This window comes from Dermacentor andersoni, chromosome 7 (assembly GCF_023375885.2).
Source record: "Dermacentor andersoni chromosome 7, qqDerAnde1_hic_scaffold, whole genome shotgun sequence".
NCBI lineage: Eukaryota > Metazoa > Arthropoda > Arachnida > Ixodida > Ixodidae > Dermacentor > Dermacentor andersoni.
Window position 1 is genome coordinate 167,584,164 of NC_092820.1, and position 14,305 is coordinate 167,598,468.

A 14,305-nucleotide genomic window follows, 5' to 3' on the forward strand; every position below is an offset into this window, starting at 1 on the left:
CGAAATTCAAGCTGTGTGCAGCGCAGTTGAATTTGCACTGCAGCATGGAAGCCGTTCAGCAGGGAGGGAATTCGAAATCAATGAGAAAATGATCCAGGACTGGCGCAAAGCCTCCAGTGTGCTCCACCAACGGGTCGGAAGACAACAGTGATGTACCAACAGTACTCCAACCTGAAGTTGCTGTATTGTTTGTAGGCGACTCTGAGGCGGACGACTTTGATGACTTTGGCTAAACACCGTCACGTAAGCTTGGAATAAAATGCTTCTGAAAACTATTGTCTAGACATTGGAAGGCACTTGAACGCGTGTCAGCACTGCCTACTGTGGGATGCGTGCAGAGGCAGCGGTGGCTGCAAACGTGTGTTTTCGTTACACTTTCTCACGACCTGATCCTCAGCGAGTTTTTATATAGCTTATTGAATGAACAGGTGCGTCTTATACCCCGGTGCAACTTATATACATGTTTTTCCCCCGGAAAAGCTGTCATATTGAGGGTGGCGAGACCTATAAAAAGGTGCGACTTATAAACTGGAAAATACAGTAATTTGCTTGTTTGTTAGCATCAGTGAGTACTACCTGCTCATTGAATTTTGCCTGGTGCACAACATTCAAATAAAACTCAAGTGCAAGGAATACGTGCAGAACAGAAAATCTTAATTAATGCAAAATAACATATAAATAATTAGATTATCAAGTGCCATAGGAGAAATAGTGCAACAATAACAGCATTCAAACTAATTTTCTTGCTGGCTTAAATGGCTCTTTGGCAGAATTTCATTCACTTGGTTTTGATAATTTTGCTAGTTGCTATGCATATTTGTTCATGCTTTGGTTAGTGATGTCGCTATGAGAGTTGTGCAAACGTGACAGAGGCTCACAGGATGATGCGGACATGAAATGATCAACAGTGGTTGAACAAGGAAGGCTCCAACCTAAGATAGCCCTTGTTCGACCGTGATTGAGATTACAATGAACATTGTATTTCTTGACGCATGTACTCCATTTCATTCATGATAGGCAATGCTGCAAAGGCTTCTCAGACTGCTCGCATTTGCAGCCAAGAAATAGTGCGTCACAAAATTCAGGAAAGGTATGCGTATGCACTGTGCAATTTGACGTAAAAGTGAGTCTCGTACTTCTACGTCACAAAATATGGCATGATTATTACATGGAAGGCATTGCAGATTTGAACCTATTTATCACCAAAGAGCCAAAGTGACACGTTTCTGCAACCATTGGCCACAGCGCACCACTTGCACTCGCAATAAAACCTTGTAAGTTGAATACTAGAGGTACAAATGTGCATAAGTAATACGTGATTTGACATAATCTTGAATCCACAAGTTGTAGTTGTGATGCAGTAGAATCTTGTTCATTCATTTTGTAAAGAAAATTTCAGAAAAAATGTACGAACTCGGAAATTGTACGATCCAAAGTCACTAAAAAATTCTGCAGACCCATCTTTACTTCGCATCTACGTAACGTGAATTGTTGCAGCACGAGACACCGACCTCTGGTGATCTGGTCAGGCCTGAGCAACCTGAGGCGCACATTGTCATTTTAAAATGGCGATGAGAAACCGAAACAAAATTGAGCTGGTGGGCAACACAGGAATATGATGCCACGATGCGCCAGAGCGAAACATGACCCTGACTTTGCGACACCTGCAGCAGGGAATGGCAGCGTGGTTGGGTCATTGCCTATTAAAAGCGTGCAGTATGCTTCCCTACGTTACACGCACTGTGAAACAGATTGGTTAAGATGCTTCTTGCGATGGGTTGGCGGCGATAGCCGTGAATGGCAATGTGTGATAACCCGCAAGGAGATTTACTTGTACCGGAATAGAAAACAGAGTGTGTGGCGGCATTTTGGTGTGACACGGGCAGGCGAGCACTGCGGGAAAGCTGTCATTACAGGATCCCACTGCTCTCAACCTTGCATGCCTTGTGCCTTTCCTTGTTTAACACGGGATCTAGTGGCAGAGAAACATATCATGCGATTGTAATTTGGCAATATACCGAACATTGGTGCTGAAAGATCTTGTTTTCCAGGAACATATTAACCGGCAGAAAATGTAAGTGTATTGGGTCATTTTTTCCATTCTTGATCGCCAACATTGACGCTCGTAAATCGTACAAAACGTGATTGTATGAACAAGGTTCTACTGTATGTGAAGTAGTGAATCTGTTGAAAGAATCACAGATAAAAAAGAAATACTGCACTAAGAAACATTTGTGAGACTTCTCTGACTGCACTACCTGTACAGCTGCTTGCAGTGTTGCCTGCTATATATAAAATGGGGTACAGTTGATAGTTGCCTTTATAAGAAGAGCCTTGTTAAAGTTCCAAACTCCTATTAGCTACACATCAGTCAAAAGCTGCTGTGCAGCGGTCACGAGTGAAGCGTCATGTGGTACCAATAGCACCTCTCTTCAATTGCAACACAACAGGCTGGAATGTGTGGTCCTTACAGGCCTACAAAGAAAGCAACTACAAGAAGCAGAACATCCATCGTGCCATCACCAGTGGCAGGCAGCTGGGCAACCTGTACGAGGCGAGTCCAAGGATGGTTCCGCGCGGCATAAATCCCGTCTGCCATCGAATGCACATGACGGTGCCTGAATACAGAAGCGCCAAGAGCACCACGGCCTCTGGCAGAGGAACTCGCTCTATTCTGAACTTCATTACTGGTCAGTTTTATTATTATTATTTTTATCTTTATTTTTTCTTTCCTGTGCACCTAAAAGTGAATGTAATAAGTCAGCACTTCACAATTTTCTAAAAGGCCGTTTTCGTAGAGGCTATGTTTTATCAAACTTGGATTTTTATGACCAAGAATTGAAAAATGCTTTGGCTGCCTAAGCATTTCTTAAAGGTTTTATTCATTGCATCATCTTGAAAGCTGTTGTTTGCATTTACCTACAGGCAGAACTTTTTGTTGGGCTAGTTGGAGCATGTTACTGAAGTACTAAAGTGCCAAACAGACAACACAAATCACTCATCCGTGTCTCTTCTTGTGTCGTCTGTTTGGCGCTTTAGTACTTCAGTACCTACATGTGGATACTCGTGCATGCCCTGATACATTATAGTACACACAACCTTCAGTTCTATTCAAAATTAACTCGGGAGCGTCTAAATAAGATATTCATCCTGTATATAAAGTCAGATGCATACTGAACTCAATAAAAGTGGTTTAGGCATATTCTTGCAATTAGCTTATCTGAAAATTGGAACCTTTGATTTAGACTGTTGCGTCACCACTTACAATGAGTAGCATCCACAAAAAGTTTTTTGAATGCCATGAGTTGACAAGAAAATTCAAGATGCAAAATCAAAATCAACCTACCGCACGTTGTCACACCTTCATCTTTGTGTTTTTACAAAAGCGGTTTTTACAGGGAAGATGGGGTGACACTTACACCACATACCTGGAGATGCTGCCTTCAATACTAAGCAGAGTACCTAAAATTTTTTTTCTTTCTTTTTTTTCTTTTTTACTTTCAAGTTTTTAACAACAATTGGCTTAAAACGTGGCTATGTCCGTGAAATGTCTTTGGGCCTGAGAAAAATGTAACGAAGTATGTAAGTAAACGGCTTATGTAAGTAAACGGCTTAAACTGATTGAATTCTCTCATATTGTAGTCAGTATGCCATCCATTAGTGGGAGCCCACGAATTCCTGAACACACAACACACCTCTTTCCAAGCCTTTAAGAAGTATGGAGAAAGTTATGTAAAGCTTGTACAACATGTTGCTGTGATTTCTTGGAAATTATGTTATGTACCTCATTTATGATGGTGCCTTGACTTGTGTGCAAGCATGTTCATCAAGAGCTGCTCTTTCTCTCTCTCTTCTCCTTCTTTTTTTTTTCTAACAGGGCAGTTTAATACTATGTCAGATGCATGAAATGCTGGCTAGCCATTTGCCATTTTCCTTTTTCTTCCTTTTTGCATTAACCACGGTTTCACACAGCCAAATGTTTATTTGCAGGCAAGCAACAAAAAAAGTCTGGCGGAGCACTAAACAAGCAGGAAGAACTCTACTATGAGGCACATTTCGAGGTGGCACTATCAACAGTTCCACTACCACCAGTGACTCCTTCACGTTTTCTGAGCCTTCGGAATTTCCCATCAAAACAGGTAGGTGGCATTCTGTTAACTGTAATGACCATCTCTTATCTCTATGTATAAAAGAAGCCAGATTTGCTTGTCACTTCTACGAAATCATTTCTGAAATGCTCCAGTCATGTGTCATGATTTTCTGGGATTGTTGGTGTTCTGTCCTTTTTAACCTAAGAAATTTTGGTATATGTTCTCGCATTCATAAGGCCTAATGCATGGCAACATTTACTGGAACCTCAATTTAGAGTCTAAATCCAACTGAAGATAAGAGGAGCAACCGAAAACATTTGATTTTAATTGCTAAGTTTCATCATGGTGACCTAATCCTGTAAGGGAGCTGGCAGCATTGTACCAACATTATCAGAGTGTGCTGCACAATTGTAGACACAGTTTCTTACGTGTGATTGTTTATGCGTGAACATACACTTCGGCTACAACATAAGAATTCTTTGCAATGATGTTCCATAGCACCATCTGCAGCACCTTCAATCAGCTATGGCAATCGGCCATCGTCACTACCTCATATGTGAATCAACGAAGTGTTGATGGAGGTCGTCCTGAATTTTTTCATTTAACGAATTTGGCCGCTTCCTCAAAGTTGCATGAAAGTATGAATAAAAACAAAGATATTCTGAAGGTGAACCAACCAGCCCCATTGAACACACTGCTGAAAGTATGATGTTTCAAGCGTACAGTATTCTTATTCAGAAGAGGCTGATTGTTAGATTTCTTGTATGTAATGCTGTCATGTTGTAAAACGGCGATGAAGCAAACAGTGCCAAAACTGTGAGCGGACTCTTTTTTCGGTTGAAGTTGTGCTTAGAAAAAGGGGCAACACTCCAAACACAACAATGGCGGGCAGTCATCAAAATCTGATCTCACGGGTCAAAGTGCGTCTGCTGTTTTTACATGACTCATCATGAATTCCAGATTAATCGCTGCTCCTCAGGCACATTCAACAAAGTGCTACATCATTCACAATGTATGCACAATCTCATCAAGCATGCATCCTTTGCTACAGCATCTGTGACAATGTTAAAGAATTCTTGCGCCGAGCGACAGCTTGGTAAAGTTGTAATCTGGTGAAAACGAACACCAGTAAAACAACGATACTTGTTCGAGCTTGTGTTCAGGTGGATATCTACCATATTTACTCGATTATAAGCACTCCCTTTTTTTCCAGATCGCGATGCCCAAAGTGAGGGGGGGTGCTTAGATTCGAAAAATCTACAATGCCCCCCCCCTCCCTCTTTTCGCTGAGACATCACGACGAGATGGGTGCGAGAAATAACAATTTATTTTGCAAACATTCAAAAGAAAAATCGGTGCAGACAGTGTACCCACCGCTTGTGTAAGATGCTCAGTCACTATCACTGCCACTCGAGTTCGTCGCACCGCTTGAACCGCTGCTCTCGGTATCCCACAGCAGGTCGTCTTCCGTTGCGTTGAAGTTGTTTGTGATTGAGCACTTCCTAAATGATTTGACCACAACGTCCACTTGGACCCTCTTCCACGCATCCGAAATCCACTTTGCGATGGTTAATGGGGACGCTTTCTGCAGCATTCCTGTCAGCGTCTTCGGCTGGTCAGGGTTTCGCACCCACTCTTCGTACTCCTGTCGGAGATTGGCTTTGAAGGGCTTGTTGACTGAAACGTCGAGGGGTTGCAGCACTGGCGTCATGCCACCCGGAATCACAACATTGATGTTCATTCATCAATCACAATCATTGATGTTCCGTTCATCAATGAATGGAACATCATTGATGTTCCATTGATCAATCACAATCATTGATGTTCCGAAGCTTTGTCTTCACTTCCGGGGTCAGGTGGCCGCGAAATACGTCCAACAGAAGCATCAACCGTGTGCCTGCAGTTCCGCCGAGCAATGATTCCAGTGAGCAAGCGCGTTTGGCGGCCTTGGCTACGTGTTCTTCCTAACAAATAGGGGGGTGCTTAGATTCGCATGCAAACTTTTTTCCCAACTTATTCGCGAAAATAGAAGGGGGTGCTTAGAATCGCGAAAATACAGTAGTTGTGTGCGTGAATTTAGTATTTGGTTAGCCTGGCATGGGCCAATTTAATAACCACACTCCATTTCTTCTTGCCTTTCCAGAAAAAAACGGAGGCAGAGGACGAGAGTAAGCGACCAAGGCTCTCCCTGTCGAGCTGGACGCAGTGGCAGTGCGACGAGCAGCGTAGTCGCTATGTGGCTCACTCGAGCAAGACAAAGATGTACGTTGCCCTGATGCGCTTCATAGAAAACACTCGGTACGCCGACGATGAACTTGATGCGTACAGCCTCGAACTGAAACCCTTTCTTCAGATGGAGTATGTTATTTCATCAGACGAGCGCCTTTCCCCTGATCCCGATTTAGTTGGCGCGGGCAGCAAAGATGACAATGCAGCCAAAACTGGTCGGCGAAAGAAATTTACCAAGAAGTCTGGCAAACGCGTCATTGCAGACAACAAAAAAAGTGAAGAAGAGACAGATGTGGAAGACAAAGATTACAAGTATCCAGACATTGTGGCCTCACCTGGCATGAATCAGGAGGAACCTGAAGATACGAACAAGATTAGGAAAAAGAAGAAGAAAAGACGAGTCATCACTGACTTTTTTAAGGACAAGTCTCTGTCTCACGATTCGTCATCGTGCATTTCATTTGAGACTGACCTATGTGAGAGGGTTGAAGAGATGGACTGTCGGGAAGATGCCAAAGCAGATGAAGACTGTGTGGTGGTCGCTTCTTCAGAGGCACATGACATTAATATGAAGGAAACTGATGACGTTGACACAAAGGACTTGAAGGAAGAAGAGTTGGAGCCAGATCCACTGGAAGTTGAGGTTCCGACGCCACCAAGACTGGACGTCGACTTATTTCCCAGTCCGGGTCATGTGCTATCACAAGTCGACATGGCAAAGGTTGTGCTTGAGCAAGGAGAAGTGAACACCAAGAAATCTCGGGACAAGCTTGTTTCTGATTTGATGTTTGAGACAATGGAATGTGGTGGTGGTGGTGTGCCTGATGTGGAATGTCCAAAGTCGAGGACCAGAACCAAGAGCAGTGAAATTAAGTTTTCAAAACTGGAAGTCGATAGTGATCTAGAGGGTCTTCTTGAGGATGACTGCTTTGACAAAGAAAAGTGCCCTAGCAGTGATGACCGCAGCCTTCATGAAGAGCCTTTATGCAGTGCACAAAGGGATTGTGAAGTTGACGAGATGCATTCAAAGGTACATCAATTTCTTGAAATGTTTCTCAGCTTTTGTACTTTAGTGATCATTTCACCCATGCACAGCCATTGTGATCACTTAGTAGGATGCATTCACTGGCCTGCAGGATACTAGCTATTTAATTCCTTGATTCACTCTTCGAATTAACTTGAAAAAAGAAAATTGAGAACTAGTATTTTGATTCTTGTATCGCTGCAGCTTTTCAGCATTGATTAAACTAACATAGAAGTATCTCGTGAACTCAGATGCAAGACACAAACCATAATTGCTCACTAAAAGCATGCAAATAATTTCAACTGATCAGCTTTGCATGCTTGCATTTCTCCTGATGTACAGTGAAGTGACTGACCTGCATGTTTCAAACCGGCATAAGTTGCAGTTCGCTAGTTTACGTATCTATGCCAGGTTGGTTTAGTAGCTTTCCTTTTACACAAGGGACAAAATGCTGCCCCTTTCAGCTGGCTTGGGAAGATTTGAAATAAATACTGTACCTACATTTATTCTCTATTGCCAGAGGCTGTTTTTATCTTGACTGGCATAACAGAACATTATCCTCTCCAGGTTAGTGAGAGGCGGACAGAAGTATTAAGCCAAGCTGCCGTGGAAGCTTGGGACCTTATTGGAGATGTCCACATGGACAGCTTCTGTGACGAGCTGTTCAATTCCGAAGCAGAAATGCTTGAAGACAATGCATGCTCAAAGGTACTTCTGTCACTTCTGGTACTTCTGTGAATTCATAATTCCACCTTATGTTTATTTTTTTTAATATGCTGTTTTTCACTTCAGGTCGATGACAGGAAGGGGCCAGTCCCAAATCCAATTGTGATCTCACCTCAGGATCCAATCTCAGCTGCAGAGCTGGGCAAGTTTTCTGAAGATTTGCTTGACACCAAGTGCGACAAGGCAACAGGCAGAACTGACTCATTGAAGGTGATTGTTCTCACTTTTTCTAAAATACCATAAGTTGTGCACATTTCTAAGTGCTTGGGCAAATAAGTCACATGTTGAGTCGGATGATTAGGAATCTTATTGAAGTTCCTATGAATACTAATTCAAAGGAAATTGCAAAGGTTATGCTATGTTCAAGCAGTGCTTGTACGAAACATGTGCTGCTAACCTTGGAAGCTTGAATGGCGAGTGATGCCGCTTGCTTGGCTATTGCGAAACTAATAGAGCTTTATTTAAAGGGGCACTGACATATTTTCGGCCACTTGTTTTTCTTTTTTGTGCTGAAAAGGCTGCAGCGGTGCAAGCCGGTAGTGTGTTGCTGCAATGCAGCCTGCATGGGAGGCGTAACTAAGAATGTAGCAGCAATTGCTGCTTCATTCGAGCGAGGTGGTGAGTCAGCAAATGGACTCCTAGCACTTTTGAAGGATGTCTTTATCAGTTGTCAAAATGGCATACATCTGTTAATTGTTTTTTTATATGGCTTTATGTATTTACAAAAAAAATTTTAATGTGTATCGTCATTCTCTTGCCTGTATCTTATGTCTTGTCCTTAAGTGCATTCGGCCACGGTGTAAGTGAATATGTTAGTGCGAGCCTAGCATCAAAAATTGTCGTAATGACTTCACGTGAACTGTTTAAAATGCATTTGGACCACTCACACTGGCCACAACTTATCTCTTTGCTCTTAATCTTGTGTAAAGGTGTGTAAAGGTTTTCAAAAGTGTTCTTGTTATCCAATTATTTTGTCTTTGGCATGACTTGCAGCTCAATGACGAGGGAGTCAGACCGTCGAGCCCAATCCTGATCTTGTCACAAAAGCTTGTACCACCTGCCCACTCCACGCCCTGCCGAACAATTCGTACAAGAAGCATTGTCGATGCAGCCAAGTCCCCAAGTGATGCTGCGAACATTCTCGGTGGCATCTGTGAGCCATCTCCCATCAGAGGCACAATGCCTGAGTGTATGGATAATAGTGACTGGAACCTGCTCGGTGATAGCGACATTGAGCTCTTTGAGAATGCTTCTGATGGTCACATTTCCGATCCAAGCATCCACTCGGGTGGTGAGGGAGGGTGTGAAGATATGGGAATCACCGAGCTCTGCGACTTCATCGAGGAGAACTCCGTTGTCGAAGAGGCACGAGATGGTGGAGATCCTGTTTCTCGTCGCAGCCTGTCTGCACAGAGGTTACCTAGCACTGTAACCAAAAGGGGGGCAACGAGAAAACCTACTGTTTCCTGCAATGATTCTCGAGCAACCGAGTCTTCATCCGTGAACTTGGGTAACCTCTCTGCTATTAGGAACAAACCAGATAGCTGTGCCAAGAGTCTGTTGATCAAAGGATGCCAAGATTGCTTGAAAGTAGAGAATACAGTCGATGAGCGCTCTTTGCGAATGACAAAAGTTGAAAGTTGTAACATCCTGAAAGAAGGTAAAGATTCGCCTTCAATGCACACAAGTATTCAGGACAAGAGCAGTACCACGAGAAGCTTCTCAGCTGGTCAACACGATCCCGATCCGAACCAATCATCTGCTTCAAAGCGCCCTTCCTTTGAGATAACCGTTGACTGGAGCGATTTTGATTCTGGGAGTGGCTCGGACGAGCCTGCAACAACTGTCAAGACTTCAACACAGACGCAGAAAGGTAGAACGTCGCTCTCGTCAACAATGTTCAATGCCAGTGGCATGACACAGTCTCGGAACATTCCCGTGGCTTTGGTCAAGCCCATCATGTGCAGCACAGCAAACAAGACAGCACATGTTGTCAGCTCTGGTGAGTTCAGGCTAGGTTGTACTGGTAACTTGCATTGTGGCCATGGTAATACAGTAGTAGTTTACTTAGTATATATAGTAGCGGCTGCTGAGTGAGGCAAGAAGGCCCTCGCCATGAGGACTGTTGGGCCAGAAAAAGGACATAAAGGATAAAACAAAAGGGCACTCAATGAATGCACCAATGAGAACACATTGCATCACTAAGTAGTGGCCACCGTTGTATAAGGAGTTCGCTTTTTCATGGGACTACATTCAGAGTATATTGTGACCAAGTCAACATTTTCCGATTTCCTGTTGCACTTCAAGAAGTTGAATTTCACTTTAGGTTAGAAAAAAAAAATATGTTTTACACTTCAGGCAACATTTTTCACATCAAATACCTTTCCTGAAAGTGCCAGTAAACTAATGTTAATATGTTTTCATGGTAAGAATATGCCTTGTTTATTGTAAGCTAGGAAATGTATCCGGTTCTTGCTAGAAATGTTGCAGACCTGCACGACGTGTGGTTTGTCAAGTTTCATCTGCACAGTAATAATGCATTTCAGGTGATGACAGCCCAGTTCAAGTAAGACGACGACGGCCGTGTCAGAAGCGAATTTTGTCCCAGTCATCAACAGAGTCCGAATCATCACCAGTTGCTGTACGGGTATGTTGTTTTGTGATCATTTATGTCTTTTATGTTTCGTTGTTGAGGTTACAGAAACAGCAAGCTGAAATCTTTACATATACACTTCAGATCAAAGCTGTTGACAAAACTGTAAATGCTCGAAAAAATTATATTGACAAGCTTATAAATTGTTTATGTTTTGGGTGATTGTTTTTCGCCGGCCAATCACTGTTAAGGTGATTGTGTTACAGTGTAGAATCACTACTACAGTGATTATTGCTCTGCGCGAGGGACACATTCATGCATTCAAACTCTCTCAAATGTTGTCGTTGATTCTATAGCCAGGGAACCTTGTGTGATCAGATTGCATGTGTAATGCAGATAGTGTTGTGCATTCTGGAACATGCATGAGCACCAGCGAGTACGCTAGAATCTATAACGAGTCATGTATAAATAGCCAACAGGCACTTGACCCAGTAATCGTATTTTGACGATCAGCGACTGCGCTCACCGCTTTTGTTGTGCTTTGAGTGTCAACTGTCTTTCTGGGCACAGGGTCGCCCAATAAAGCGTTAAATTCATTACTCATAGTTTTGCTACTTTTCTTGTTCGTCTGACACTATATGTGTGTTTTCTCGGTGTTCTGGGAGAACATACCGCAACACTGAGTTTAAACTTGCAGGTAATGGAGTCCATGTCATGAGCCATATGCAAACAAAGGTTCAATGTATGTTAAATTAAATTTTTTTAATGCAACTGCTTGGAAGACAGCTTCAATGAAAGGTGGGCTGGGATTCTGCAAGGTCAAACAAGGGTGTTTTCTTTCTTCCTTTCTTTCTTTCTTTCTTTTCTTAAATGAAAAACTAGAAAAAAATTTGAAGAATTTGTCTGGTATCACATTCTGCTGCTTACCTACAAAAATCTCTGTTCTCTGTTCCCAATTCCAAAAGCAGTGCTGATGAATTTGGCCTATACTGGAAAGTTGTCTTTTGAGCAGGTCATCATTATTCCTCCACTTCAAAAAGCATTTCGCCTTGTTTACAACTGATTTCAGCCGAGAGCTTTGGACAGACGTTTAGACGACAGCGACGATGACTTCCAGGTGCTCACTTGCAAGAAACAGGCGCAAACACAGAAAAAGAGGCCACGAAAAGTTGATAATAAAATGGGTGAGCATGTTCTCCTTGTATTCTCTTAACATGCTAACCCAAAGAAAGGCAATGTAGGGAATAATTTTTTTGCCAGACGTTTTAGTCACTGTCAACGCATTTACGTTATTACAGTACCACAAAACAATGCTACTACAAGAAAGAAACCAAAGCAGAGCTCAGTTGAGTATACATTATTCATGGCTGCTCTTACAGCTTGCTTTTATGAACATTATCTGAGCACAGATTTTCCATGAACATTTGTTTTTGTGTTGTGTTTTAGAGGAGAAAGACGAACAACTTCATCGAACGTGAAGCAGATGTCTCGGCTGATGTGGTCAATTCATCGGATGAGTCGGAGAACAGCAGCCTTGATCAGCTGGATGAAAGTTTCATCGATGACCAGACTCAAGGTGTGGTACCTGATTTTGCTCCATTCTTGCTGTCACAGTGAAGCTGGCAGCATTTACAAACAGCGTCAGGACCTCATGTTAAAAGAAAAAAAAAGGATAAACCTTTTCAAAGTTGTAAAAAAAAAAAAGTGAGCTCTACGACATGCTGCTCACATGTAAGTGAATGACACATAGCAAGTGCAAAGGTTTTACAAGTTATTTGAACATTATACTCCAGTGGAACCCAAAATTTCAGACTTGGTAAGCCAGAAAAGATGGAAAAATGAAAGACTGGTGGCAGAAACAGCTAACTGAAATCTTGGTGTACACATTTTGAAGTTCCTGCACAGGCTCCTCGGGATATCGTGGATACTGAAAGTGTCTGCTCGGGCCCAAGTCATTTCTTTATTGGTAGAGGTGAACTACACTGCATTCCAGAGGCGCCAAAGTCTAGACTTAGCCAGTTTCAAGAACATTTACTCAGCCACATCGACCCAAATGTGGGGAAATAAAAAATAAAAAAAAGATACCCTGAAATTCTTGACACCAGTATGACTTACCGGCCCTGAGGTTTCGCTGTGAAATGCAAATAATAGAACTTTAACCTTTATTTTCTCCTAAATAATCAACCTATTACCGTGACATTAATTAAAATAGAGTTTTAAAAGAATGGTTCATCAGTATAAACTGAACTTGGTGTCTTTGTTTAGTGTTTTTTTAAAGGAGAAGGGGTGTGTGGGTTGAAGCTGTTGGCCATCTGACTAAAGGAACTGTTTTCTAGGAACAAGCACACAATGAAATTTAGATAAAGGGTTACAGGATGTTCAGATGGGTAACAGTTTGTTGTTCCAGCCAAAATGTGACTCTTCTGTAGTGTGTTGAGTTCCAGACCTATTTTGATCTAAGTGAGAGCTGCTTTGCTGCTGTCGTATTAGTTTGGAACACTACTTTGCGTTAGGAGAACCTCGTGTCCTTTATACGAGGATGTTCAATGCCACATTCTGCTGAACAGCCAAATCTCTCTATAATGAGGTCATGTCCGACACAAAAATACCTTCATTTTATTTTATATTCATCATAAGCATGTATTTCTTACACACTGATTCGAAGTGTTTTAGACTTGCTCATTATATGCAATAGTTAGTCATATCGAGCTTTGACTGTATAAGAAAACATGTGGAAACCCAATGTATTAGAAACCAGATATAGCTGGTTTCGCCATAGGTGTGAGGTAATTGAGTGGAACATTTTTCCCCTTAAGCAGATTGCTGTACAACTGGAATTTCATCTCTGTGAGCCAGAGCAAAATGTGAGTGCTAAAGTAGCAACACATGCGCACACACTCGAAGATTCCAGTCTAAAATGTGCCGACTAACTCATAGTGGAACTTCTTTCCTTCTTCTTTAATTTCAGTGCCAAACAAGACCCTCTACCTTCAGACAGTTCGTAGCCCAGTCAATACTGCCAAGTTTAAAATAGGTCATGCAAATCATGTTCGATACTCTGAGGTGTTTTCGCAAGCTGTGTCTGAAGATGAAGCTGACTATGTTCAAGATAGCTTCTGCGTAGGTAGTGATGACTCCTCGGCCTTGCATCAGCTGAGTTCCTCGGCATCTGAGAAGGTAACATCTTATCCCTGTTTCTCTTGTTTGCCTAGTTATGATGATTAGTAGTCCGTAACAGAGTTCTCAAACATGCAGTGAACCACAAGGCGATCTTGTATAGACATTGTTCTGTTTTGAGTTGGGCTTATTGGTTGTTCATCGCTGCAGGGGAACCGCGTTTTCGTCACATTTATGCGCCGCTCCCTTGTTACAAAAACCTTGTTTCCTCTTTACCTTGCTTAAGCCATTTGGTCGACCATCCTTTCACCAGCCAACATGCTGTACTGTGACCTACAGGGATCTGTGCACTATGTACACTATGTCTGTGGCTTGAAGGTTCTGGTGTATTATAGATCAGTTGCAAATTGTGTGATACAGTTGTGCTGGTTGTAATTGCTGACTTGGTTTAACCTGCTGACACTGTCCAGGCGTACTTATGCTAATGTGACTGCAAAACATGTGCCAGCCAGTTAATGGCTAATC

At 42.4% G+C, this 14,305-nt stretch overlaps 1 protein-coding gene across 1 annotated transcript in view; it reads left to right on the forward strand.

Annotated features, from left to right (window-relative positions):
* Nucleotides 1-14,305, forward strand: part of Fancm (FA complementation group M) — a 44,528-nt gene that overhangs the window by 21,293 nt on the left and 8,930 nt on the right. Inside the window, exons 10-20 of the mRNA XM_050180287.2 lie at nucleotides 2,474-2,690; nucleotides 3,991-4,139; nucleotides 6,235-7,350; nucleotides 7,912-8,052; nucleotides 8,137-8,280; nucleotides 9,064-10,072; nucleotides 10,617-10,717; nucleotides 11,733-11,847; nucleotides 11,962-12,008; nucleotides 12,110-12,239; nucleotides 13,632-13,840. Coding sequence (XP_050036244.1) covers nucleotides 2,474-2,690; nucleotides 3,991-4,139; nucleotides 6,235-7,350; nucleotides 7,912-8,052; nucleotides 8,137-8,280; nucleotides 9,064-10,072; nucleotides 10,617-10,717; nucleotides 11,733-11,847; nucleotides 11,962-12,008; nucleotides 12,110-12,239; nucleotides 13,632-13,840 — 3,378 coding nt within the window. The remainder of the gene's footprint in view (nucleotides 1-2,473; nucleotides 2,691-3,990; nucleotides 4,140-6,234; nucleotides 7,351-7,911; nucleotides 8,053-8,136; nucleotides 8,281-9,063; nucleotides 10,073-10,616; nucleotides 10,718-11,732; nucleotides 11,848-11,961; nucleotides 12,009-12,109; nucleotides 12,240-13,631; nucleotides 13,841-14,305) is intronic.